At 50.0% G+C, this 12030-nt stretch overlaps 1 protein-coding gene across 1 annotated transcript in view; it reads left to right on the top strand.

Moving 5' to 3' along the window:
- Nucleotides 1–1010: 1010 nt before the first annotated feature.
- Nucleotides 1011–12030, top strand: part of PTCHD1 (patched domain containing 1) — a 33264-nt gene continuing 22244 nt past the window's right edge. Inside the window, exon 1 of the mRNA XM_049835010.1 lies at nt 1011–1449. Within this exon, the coding sequence (XP_049690967.1) occupies nt 1099–1449 (351 nt within the window). The 5' untranslated portion in view covers nt 1011–1098. The remainder of the gene's footprint in view (nt 1450–12030) is intronic.

The following is a 12030-nucleotide window of genomic DNA, read 5'->3' as shown; positions in this document are numbered from 1 at the left end:
ACGCGGTGTACCTACGGTCCCGGTGCCGGTCCCGGCCCGGGGCGCTGCCGGGGCAGCCCGGGGCGGCTCCGTGGACGCTACCGCCCCGACGTGGAACGGCGAAACGGACGAGGGGCAGCCCCGCCGCGGGCGCCGGGCTTCCCCTAATGGGCATGTGCGGCAACCGCACATGCCCACTCGGATCGCGTTACCGGCGTCCGCCGCGGTTAGGCTGCGCGGCGGGACCGTGGGGCGCGCCGTCGGGCAACCCCGGGTGGCGACTCGCCCCCCGCCACCGGGGGAAGCGCCCGGACGGTTCTTGCCCGGCGGGTCACCGAGCCGAATCCCCCCCCCCCCCCCGAAAACACACCAGCACCCCCTCCACGGTGGGAGTGGGGACGCCGCGCACACACACACACACACACACACACACGCGGGACGCGGCGGCGCGGGCGGGGCGGGGATGTGGCGGCGGGGCGGGGCGGGGCGTGTCCCGGGGGCGGCCCCGGCGGGAGGCACCGCCCGGCGCGGCCCCGCGGCCCTGGGCGGAGGGCGGCGGCGGCGGCCGTGGCGGCGGCGGCGGCGGCCGCGGGGGGGGGGGGGGGAAAGCCGCGCCGCTCCACGCCACGCCACGCCGCGGAGGGCTTTCCGCGCCCGCCGCCGCCGCGGCCGGGGGATTAGTCAGCAGTCTGCGGGCAGCCCCGCTCCCGCGCAAACTCCGCGGGCGGGGGCGGGGAGCGGCGAGCGGCGCCTGCCCCTGCCCCTTCCCCTTCCCGCGGCGAAGGGGCCGCGGTGGCGGTGGCGGCGGCGGCGGGGCTGCCCCCCCCCCCCCCCCCCCCGCCCGCCCTCCGCTTGCCCGCTCCCCGGCGGCGGCGGGTTGGCAAGTCAGGCAACGAGGCGCCGGGCTAACTCCTCTCGGGTACCGGCGGCGTCGCAGGAGGACGAACGCCCGAGCCGCACCCCCCCCCCAGCACGCACACACCCACCCACCGCACACGCACACGAGCGGCGGCGGCGGCCCCCCCCGGCGGGGCTGCCCCATGGTCTTGCGGGGGCCGTGGGGAAAGTGCGGGGGCCCCGGCGCGGCGCTCGCCCTCCCTGCGCGCCCTCCGCACTAGGATGTTGCGGCAGGTCTTGCACAGGGGGCTGGGGACGTCCTTCTCCCGGCTCGGCCACTTCGTCGCCAGCCACCCGGTGTTCTTCGCCTCGGCTCCCGTGCTCATCTCCATCCTGCTGGGGGCCAGCTTCAGCCGCTACCAGGTGGAGGAGAGCGTGGAGCACCTCCTGGCCCCCACGCACAGCCTGGCCAAGATCGAGAGGAACCTGGTGGACAGCCTTTTCCCGGTGAACCGCTCCAAGCACCGGCTCTACTCCGACCTGCAGACGCCGGGGAGGTACGGCAGGGTGATCATAACCTCCTTCCGCAAGGCCAACATGCTGGACCAGCACCACACCGATCTCATCCTCAAGGTAACCGCGGCCGAGCCCCGGCGACCACCCCCACACACACACCGGGCCCCCGAGCCTGTTCCCCCCGCACCGACCCACCCGTGGCGTGCCAGCCTCCACCACCGCAGCCGCCGGGTCACCTCCCTGCAACAGTTGGGATTCCTGCCCCCCCCCCCGCCCCCCCGCTCCCTCCTCGCCTTTTTTTTTCTAATTATTTTATTTTATTTCAGTGTTTTTCTTTTTTCCCTGGTTTGGTTTTATTTGCTTCGGGTGAGCGAGAGGGGCAGGCTGCTTGCTTCGGTGATTTTTTTTTTTTTCCCGTGCCTCCGTACTCGCCTTGCAGTCGTGCTCCCGAGTTAAGGCGACTCGGGCTTTGATAAACTCAAACTTCAAAAACAGTTAGGTACCAAGCCACCAAGCTGCCGAGAATGCTTTTGGGGGCTGCTGCTGCGTCTGGACTGCACTTCTGCCCGGAGAGAGGGAGCAAAAAACCTCCTTCTTGAGGCTCATGAAGGCAAATGACATAACTCAGCTGATTATTTTTAGCGGGTAGTATTTTTTTTTTCCCCTCCGCTCCCAACCCACCATCACAGAAAATGCTGGTTTCGTAGATGAAGAAAAACCCAGCTCAGCTGTAGGTTGCAGGCATGGTGCAGCCTGTGCTGCCGGTTCAAGTTAGAGCGGACAGCATCTTTCCCTGTCACTTGAGCAGCACAGAGCGTGCGAGTCGCAATCTAACAGGACATCTCGCCGTACTATATGTCATAACATGTCGGAAATCTGCGTTTGTTGAAGCTGGTGCTCTAGTTTACACCCCGGTAGTTTTGAAAAATCGTGGAAGGAAAAACAGGGAGGACAGATGCAAAAACTGTGTGTTAAGGGGGTCAAGTTCACCCAAGGAAAAGGAAAGGAGCATTTACAAATAACCAGAGGTGTGGCAAGCTCAGTCCTGCACGTTTTCACTGTTGCCTTATGGAAACCCTGGAGACTCAGCGTTGCTTTTTTTTTTTTTTTTTTTTTTTTTTTTTCCTCCCCTTGAATGTCAGACTGTCAGCCCATACAAAAGCCAATGTTAATTCTTTTTAATAGCTTAAGGGAGTGTCTCTTCTAAAATGAGAAGATAGATGCAAATACCTATTGTATTTGGGAGACCTCACTCTTTACTAAACAAGGAAATAACTGTTACAGTGGATTCATTTATATTTTATTTCCACTGCAGCCACATACAGAACTGTCATACAGACCCACTCAGTATTTCATGTTTTCCCTTTTTTGCTGTTGACATATTACCCAACGGTAATCAGCAAACAGATTTAATGAGCATCGACTCACTAAGTACAGTAACAGGAATGTTACTGGCGAACGAGAAAACTCCAGAGAGACAATTTTCATTCCTTCATTTTCTTGTACCATGAATTGCATTTGCATCCAGTATGTGCACATTTACTCAGTCATAGGATAATAATGGTAATGGATTTTTTTCTCTCTACTGCTTTCTCTAGAGATCTGTAGTTTTATCAATAGCATAGTGACACACAAATAAATGGTACTCAGAATCTTTCCACAAGCAAACTTCTGCATACGATTTATCACATCAGCGGAAGAGCTATAACTTAGAAAGTTCTGTCAGTATTTAACACTGCCTCATTTTTAATAGACAGAATTTGCCAACAAAATGATTATTTTTCATTTAGCGAGATAATGAGCACCATTGCCATTTGACTGTTTACTCTTGCTGTTAATCTGACATTGTCAGGCATATTTGATGCATTATTTCCAACTCTTTACTTATCTAATTCATTCCAGTATGTCTTGTGCAGAATAGATTACGTCCTTTGTCCCAGTTATTCTTCTGTTTGTGGGCAGAGCCAGGCTCAGGCAGCTGCCTATCCAACCTTGTGGACGGCCCCGTGGGTCAAAGCACAGCAAAACAGGAGGGAGGGCTCCTAGCTCCCAATATTGTTATATCCGTGGTGATGCAGGGCTACATCGTTCTGTGTCAACAGGGCTCACCGGGGAAAGGAGAAAGGGAAAGGTGGCCATCAAGGTTTTCATATATATATATATTTATATATGAAATCCTATAATGTGTGTGTATATATATATATATATGGAGTTGCATGAAGGGGAGAAGGGAGCCGAGGCAGCCCCAGCCCCAGTCCAGAGCCAACCAACTCAAAGTACTGCGCTTGTAAATAAGCGTCCTGGGTGAAAACATGGAGTAATCCCACCTACGTTCCCAAAGACGCTGCCGTGTAGGCACAGTCAGGGCAGAGAACCTACACGGCGGCATTTGCTTATCTTTCCCGTTCTGGAGGAGGATGACCTCCCCGAGGGAGAGGTTTTGCTTTAGAAGAGGCGTCAGGGTGGATGCTGGCTCCTCCCGCGTGGGTGTTGCTGCATCTGCACCCACGAGCAGGAGGACGGGAGACCCAGGAGGACGGTCGCCCCAGGCAGGCGCTGGCTCCTCTCGCAGCACCTCTTCTCGTTTCCCTTACCTGCCGTATCCCACCTCATCCGCCAGGGAGGGGAGGGAATGAGCCCTGAAGAGCCACAGCTACCCTAGTCGCATGGCAAGGGAAGGAGATTTCCTCTGGTTTCAGCAGAGGAACAAGTCAGCTTCCATTCTTGTCCCCGTAGTAAAGGGATACGAAGTTTTGGGGTCTGAGCAGTTGCAGTTGAAACACAGCTGGTACTGTCAAAAGTTAATCACTCTAACATCCTAATCAATTAGTTAGTTAATGAAATAACTTCTCTGGTGGCATCTCTAAAACACTCTGGTTAGCTTAGTGCAATTCCTCGTGGGCAAGTTACCAGCCAGAGGAACTCACTGCTGCACCATACCCTGTTGGCTGACTGTGAAGAGATTTAGGGGAGGGCTCAGCCTCTCGGCTGTCTCCGGCCTGGATCTCAAGCGGCAGCTCCCGGAGCAGGAGCTGCCGTAGGACTCCCTGGTGACAGCAGGAACCTGCCAGCGCAACGCTGGCTGCTCACGCGACAGCAGCAGGTCTTGCTGAATGTACGAGCTGCTCCACACAAAGTCTCTCCTGATCATTAGCAGGGAGGTCTGTGGCTGCCTTATATAATAGTTTTGACTTGGAGATGATGCCGAGTACCCTTTTTCCTTTTTTTTTTTTTTTTTTTTTAAAGAAATCTCCATCCATAGTTCTCATAACTCCCCATAAATGCTTAAACCATTCTAGGCCTGCCATCCCAATGCTGCGTTTCCAGCTGGCGTAGTCATTTGCAGAAGAATGGGAGAAACCTAAGCATATCCTGAATCTCTGGCCTTGAATAGATGATCCAACAAAAAGCCTCGGTAGAGTCTCGGATACGCGAGAGATGCATTCTGAGACCGAGATACTGTGGGAGGGCAATAATGAAATTTTACTCGCTGCTGTGCCTGCTCTGTAGCTGAGCACAGGGCATGGGCATCCTGTGCTGTCAGCGTGCAGGACCCTTCTTCCTCAAGATTTCACTCTTTCAAGAGAGGCAGAGGTAGGAAGTAAAAACACCTAACTGAAGAAAGTGTGCTTTTACCCCTGTATTTCCAAGAAGTGCATGGAGAAACAAAAAATGTTTGGGGTAGTTGGTGTGGACTGTCATGCAGAAGTTCAGATGACTATGTAAAGTCTGTAGAAATCGTTTAAGCCTAGAATCCCACCTAAAAATAGTGTTAGAGCAGCCCCCTACCATTTTGTGGTGGTATTTCCACTTGCAGCTAGAAACTTGGTAGGTTGAAGGCATACAGACTCACTGGAAATACAGACCTAGCCAGGTTTTTGAACCCTAGAAAATACATTCTGATTTAGCCAGAATTTGAGACACCCATCCTTTTGAGCTTGTTCATTCCTCTATACTTACAGTGAGTTAACTGCGTTATACTACAAAAGACTTTTTTTTAAATGAAAGGTTTCCTTTTTTTGCAGAAGAATATCCTCTTTTCCACTTACGTTATTGTGTTTATAACAATAACACAGTACTAATATTTTTTTGGCAAAAACTCCACTTAAGATGACAAGACGTAAAGATGAAAAGGGATTGAAATGTAACATGGCTCCTTACTGAAGGGGATTGTATTTGCGGTTTGCCTCTATGAAAATCTGTAGATGAGGGGTTATTTTTTTTTAAAGAAACCTCTCCTAACTGTGTATTTTCAGGCAGCGGTTATATGTCACCGCTCTCATATAAACTGGCCATCAATAGATCTAGATAACTGATTCAAAATCTATTTGAACATGAAAGCAAATAGTAAAATTAGGTATTTGTGTTTAAGGACATATTTATTTAAGAACTGTGTAACTTCTGATTACTGCAGAACAAAACAGTTTAACTTCAAAATTTTGTAGACCTCATACTTGGGGGTTTATTTCCTCTTTCCGCTCCTTAATTGTTAAGTCCCTGTTCATGTGTGTGCCTCCATGCTCTGTCTACGGTCTTCCCGGATTTCCTCACTTACTCTCTACATGTGAGGAAGCTCGTGGAGGAAATAACAGTATTTATGTTCCCATGTCTGTGGTATTTCCAATTGCTTTGCTGCACAAACATGGCATGCTTAAGCCATTATTTTCAAAGTGGGTGGAAGTGGGTTCTGGTTGCTCAGCAGAGCTGAAAGCTCAGTCTGTCGCAAGCCTGGCTAATGCAAGGTACCCTTTATTTTAAAACTTTGACTACTTCCGAATGCCTGGACACAGGCAGTCAACTGTGGATCTAGTGATGGATATAGTAGGTCTCCACCTTCTCGAGGTAGCTCCGGCACTAAAAACACTTCTAGGGAAACAGTCAACAGAGCAAATAGTGAGTTCTGCTTAAAAAAGAAAAAAAAAGGATGAAGTCATGTCTTTAGAGCAAGGCTGTAAGATGAGGGGAAGAGTCCTAACACAAGAAAAACAAGGGTGTGAAAGCAGCAGAAGTGCAAGCCTGTTGTCATAGCAGCACAATGCTGCAGGGCTAAAATGTATCTTATGCGAAAACAGATGAGAATTAAGATACGCAGGTAAGATCTGGGCACAGCCGGGGAAGAAGGAAGATAAATAGCACGCTGCAAGGACAACGTGGAAGCGTGGACGAGAAACCAACCCCCCCCGAGCTCCCGGTGTCAGCAGCAGCTCCTCGGTGTGGTGCCTGCAAGCGAGAGGGTTTGATCTCTCCTGCCGGCACCGGCCAGTGGCCAGAGCAGAAGTCCCGAAGTTGCTGGCATCTGGGATGACGACCGCATCCTGCCGGTCCCTGCCACCTCCCTGCCCTTGCTCCGGCAGAGCCGGTTGGGACGGGGCTCCCTCCGTGGTTGCGATGCTTCCCTACCGCCCTGCGGCAGTGCCGCAAGGCTGGAGGAGAGCGGACGGGGCTCTCGGGTGGGATTCCCAAAAGCTGTGACTGGGTCCTGCCCTTCGAGTTGGGGTTTACAGCCAGAGAACCCCCTCTCTCCTGTTGGAAGGGAGAAGGAGGGGCCGAGTCGTTAATGCTGCGGATGGGCTGTGGACTTGGCAGCTTTTGAGGTTTCCCTGCAGCGAGGAAGGGACCGTCGGTCACCCTTCTGCTGGAGGAGCCCTTAGCAAGAGCGGGAGCGAAGTTTTCATCTCTTTTATCCCCCATCGTGCAAAATCCATCTCGGAGCCACACACCGGGCTGTGGAGAGCGGTTTCTGCTGCCCGGGCATCCTGTCCTCTGGCAGCCGTCGGCCCGAAAAGCGGAGTGGGATTCTCTCGGTGGGACAAATTGAAGTAGAATTACCTGGGTGATTGTCAGAATTAAGATGGTATTGATTAGGAAATCTTCTCCACTTCAGATCAGAAAAGAAAAATCATATCTAGCAATTTTCTGTAGCTACCAAGAAGGCAGATGGAAATGTAAATGCAGTCACATCTGCCACTTGGAGCACGAATAGTTGTCCCACAGTTGATGGCTTGTAGTTCGAACACTTTTTAGATTTTATTTACATGAAAATTGTTTGGGAAAACATAATTCACCGTGTTTTGGACAGCTGAAAAAATCAGTTGCAAAAAGACATAGTTTGCATAATTAGTATCTTAGGGTCTCTTCAGGAAACCCGATTGTAGGACTGCTAGAAAAAGAGCCCAGCTACCCATAGCGATCCTTGCCACACGCTCTCCAGCCGCAACTTCTGAAGTTTATCCTGAGCCGTTAGGATCTGTTTTCTTTCCAGCGTTTTCTTTCGTGAGTTAAGCTGGGACCTGTGGAAGTCTTTTCTCCCTCATAACCCTTTTACGTTTTGGCTGAGGCCATCTCTTGAAGTGAATAAAAAAGCTCTCTGCAAAGATATGAAATGCCAGAGATTACTGAGATCATACAAAAAGTGGAGAAATTTATAGCTATCCATTAAGGGCTTTTTCTCCTCTTCATTTTCCTTGGCACAAGTTACCTGTAAAAATTACCAAAAGAGTAAACCAGCTTCACATGAAAATGAAGCCTATATTTAAAATCATTTTCTTCCTCCTGCTTTCTAGTTTTTCAGTCTTGAACCCAAAACAGTGATGAGATTTTAAGCAGTAATAGCTAGTGAGTTAATTCTTCACTTTATTTTTGGGCCTTCTCAGGCTTTCCTCCATTAACCGTGAGATCAGACATATTTTTTTTCTTTAATGAAAGCTGAGATTTAAAAACAAAAAAAAAAAATCACAATACTTCAGGCTCCAAGGCTCAGGGAAAAAACAGACTTGGTGAAAATGACAGTAAAAAGAATTGTAAGAGTTGGCAACACTGACTAGAGTGAAGCTCATTTTTAATTTGAACCATCAGCCGTAGACTGGAAGACTGAATAGAGTCAAATAATAGCAACAACAATAACAAGTAATATGGCATTGCAAAGATCTTACTCCTGTGAGTAAAACATGTCTCTCTCTGTGCCAGATCATTCACAGTTTGGGAGGACATCCGTATATCTGGTTAGTTTTGTCTAGCTGGCCATTCATTGACTGTGTGTCAAGTAACAAAGCATAATCAAGTCCTTACGATGAGCGATGTCCCTTATAAAACACCACACGTCAGCACTCAGCAGCAAAACAAACACATTTTTGCGGTAATAAGCAGGAGGTAGCTGTACACATCCTTAACATTAAAAACAGTGGCTGCGACTCCGATCCGGCTCCCACGGGAGTCGGGATGCCTTTCCGCGAGCTGGGAGTAGGAGCTTGGCAAGAGTGAAGCGTCCCGTTCACATGTCGCTCTCGCCATGGAGTTTTGCTGGGAGCAAAGCCGTGCTGCCAGCAAGGCAACACTTGTCTGGGACACTGGTGGCCATCGCCGGGTCCTCGTGCCTCATCCCCTTTGACCGTAGCTTTGATCGGGGTAGCAGGTTGCGTAACGTGGGCTTAAAGGATTTCGGGGATTGGGCCATTTTGCAAATGAATCAGCAGATTCTAACCCCTCCCTGCTGCGATGGGATCTGTTTGCTTCACAGGGAGGCTGCAGACTTCTGTGTTACCTGCCTAAATTGACAAAATTCTGGTAATACCTGCTCACTTCTGAATTAAAGAACGGACTTCTTGACAAAGCAAAGGGGCTAGAGGTTTTCCTCTCCCCTTTTTCGTAGCTCCTTGCATCTTTTGCACGGACTTAAGAATAAAATCAAGCTTTCCTTTCGGTCCTAAACAGACGTCTCCAAGTACAACCCCTTTGCCTTCAGGTTGAGCTTTGCTGCCAGTGCCGAAAGTTGTGCCAAGCTCCGTACGGGGTAGAGCTGTCTCGCAGAGCCCAGTGCGGGGCTTGGCCATCCCAGGCCAGCCAAACTGAGCTTACTGGGGCAGCTCTGGTTCCCAGTGCCTGCCTTCCTGTGCTGATGGCAGAGGTAGGAGGACCGGCAGCCAAAAACAGCTTGAAGAAATCTTTGCAGCCGCGGCTCTCTGAGGCCCTGGAGCAAACAGTTTAGCCCAGGATAAGTGGAAGGATTTTAGCTTTTGCTTGCTGGCATCCCCTCCTGGGCCCACGGGCAAAACCAGCCGCCGGGGCAGGGCGATTTCACCACCTCTCATTTGATGTGGAGGCAAAAGCAATGCAGCTCTCAACGGGAGGTATTTGCAGAAAGGGATTTGTCTGTCCGTCGAAGCCGTCTTTCCTCTCTGTCTAAAATAAATAGCTGAGTGAGCATGGGACTCAGACCGAGACCGAGATGTTACCAAGTACAAATGGCTAAAGGCTGAAGGAAGAGAAAACGCTGTTCTAGAAATCTCTGGCATGGCACGGGACACACATAACCACCATTTTCAGAAAGGAGAGGGGAATTGCAAGTGATGGTCCCTGTTTAAACGACGCTGAAAGGGGGAGGTGGAAGTTACTGTTTTGTGCCTGAGCGCTTTCAGGGACAGTGTGCCACCGTGCCAAGGGAGCTTAGGTGATGCCGTGCAGCTCTCACACTGCAGTGCTCTGGCATCGCAGCAGTAAACCGCTTTTTTGGTTCCTTGCACCGTTAGCTAGCTGGAAAAGCTGTGAGCAGTGAGCAGACAGTGCATGTCTTCCTTCAAGAAAAAACATGCATTCAGCCTTTGTTATTCCTTTAAATCTCCCTTTCTCCTAATAGGCTAGGTAGGGATAAGAAAACAGCTGGATAAATGAGAAACTGGTGGTCAGTCATTTGTCCCAGTACTAGGTGCCAGGTTTATTCAGAATACGGTTACTTGCTATTAAAATCCGCTGCGCTGCGGAGTGCAATGAGCATTAGCGTCTCGCTAATGTTGTCCCCATCGCGCAACAGCCTTTCCCATCTCCTGTTAACAAACTGCAGTTTTCTGCGGGACCTCCTGGCGTACTGCAGGCAAGCCAAATTGCGGCGCGTGCAATCCCTCGAACTCGTAGGATGTGCCCTTGTAACCTGTCGGACCTTCTGTTTTCTGTGGAAACCAGTCACCCGGGGCTCTGGATGCGAGGTTCCTAGGATCTGGTCTGAAAAAGCAGGTAAAAAGCGATGCGTTTGTCTTGAGGATGAAAAGTCTGAGTCAGGCTTCCCGGAGCTGAATCCTTGGGTGCGCTGGGGCGGTGCCGGGCGTACTTTGGTGGGATAGAGGGGATGGCAGGTTTTTCCTCCTCTTTGGCTGTTTGCCTCCAATTTGAGACCGAACGTTGCAGCCGCTGGCAAAGCTTGGTGTATATCTTGTAGCTCCTCTAAACCGCACGAGTTTCCAGCAGGCTCCAGGGGGGCTGCTCGGCTGCCGGCATGTGCCAGGACATGGAGCTGGCTGCCCGCTCCCCTCCGGTCCCCAAAGCCCCATCGCCAGGAGGTGCAATGGACAGGTTCCCCCCACGCCGTACCCAGTCCAGCCTGGCACGACCTCGCAAGAAGCACCGGGGCCACCGCCGCAGAACAGGCTCCTGAGCCTGAAATGATCGTTTCCAAGAAGAAATGAGTATTTTAGGTATGACATTTAGCTTCTAGCCTTTTTGCTAGAGATGAAGTAATGGCTGCAACAGATGAGGTTATTTTATAACCTAAATATTAAAAGAAAGTGGTTCAGAGGGAGAAGGAAGCAAATGCAGCAGTGAGGCAGGGTAGGTAAATAGCAACGCACATTGTGTGATAAAAGTTGCATGACAGTTTAGTTTCTTCTGCATCGTGTCACTCGATGGATCCTCTCTGAAGGAGTTGTATTATGAGTCTAATATAGGCAGGAAATTCCTTCTAGTCCTCCCAGTTGTCCTCAGCTGTTCTGCGTTACATGACATCTGATTTTACCACCATTGTCAATGAAAACCATACATAGCTGCCACTGTAAAAAATTTAAAATCAGGTATCTGTCTTTGATTCAGTAAATCAGGGCATTTTCCCCGAACTGTAATGACATACATTTGAATTTGTACCCCAAAAAAGCTCTTGCAAAGTGGAGCTTTGCAGATGCAAACTGGAAAGACGGGAAGAATTACTCATACAGGCTCATTTCTTTGGCACGTGCCTGCAAATCTTTTGTTTCATTTCAGCAGAAAGTTGTGCAAAAGCCCCTAATCTGTTGCACAGACAGTTATTTGTTCTCCCACCACGATGGGGAATTTTGCTTCTCACCATGGCCAGGTATTGTGTTCTCGCAGTACTGTGAAAACATTTGTTGGTTCAGTTCATTTCTCAAACCTATCTTTCTAATGTCAATATTGAACTGTTGTTCTGTCAAAAATAAAAACTACTCAAATGTGGAAAAATACACCCCCAAGCTTCTAGAGAAACAAGATGAGAATATAGGAATTTTGTAATCTTTGCCTGTATGATGTCATCATCCTGAGGAATGGATGCAGCATAACTAAATTTATACCCATCACAGATTATGCAATGTAATCACAAAACAATCAGATTCATAGTATCATATTAATGGGTTTTTTTCTGCAAATAGGTCTGAAATACCACACAAAAATCACTAGGACTATTTAATTTCAACAGACGCAGGATTTTAGCCATGATTACTAGACATTTTGTCCACTCTCACCAGATGAGTATATAAGCTGTACTGCTCCCGTGTACCCTATCTTCTATTTTTTTTAATCAGTGTTTGTCTTCAGCAAGGACCCAGTTCCATTAAATATCACCTAATCCCAGCCTCTTTACTGGGCATAAGAGCCTCCTTCCCTCTTTGGATTACAGCAAAAAACAGCATGTGCAAGTAG

The sequence above is a fragment of the Accipiter gentilis genome, chromosome 32 (assembly GCF_929443795.1).
Source record: "Accipiter gentilis chromosome 32, bAccGen1.1, whole genome shotgun sequence".
Lineage (NCBI taxonomy): Eukaryota > Metazoa > Chordata > Aves > Accipitriformes > Accipitridae > Astur > Astur gentilis.
Note: the sequence above shows the minus strand (reverse complement) of the source record. Positions and strands in the feature narration are given on the sequence as shown.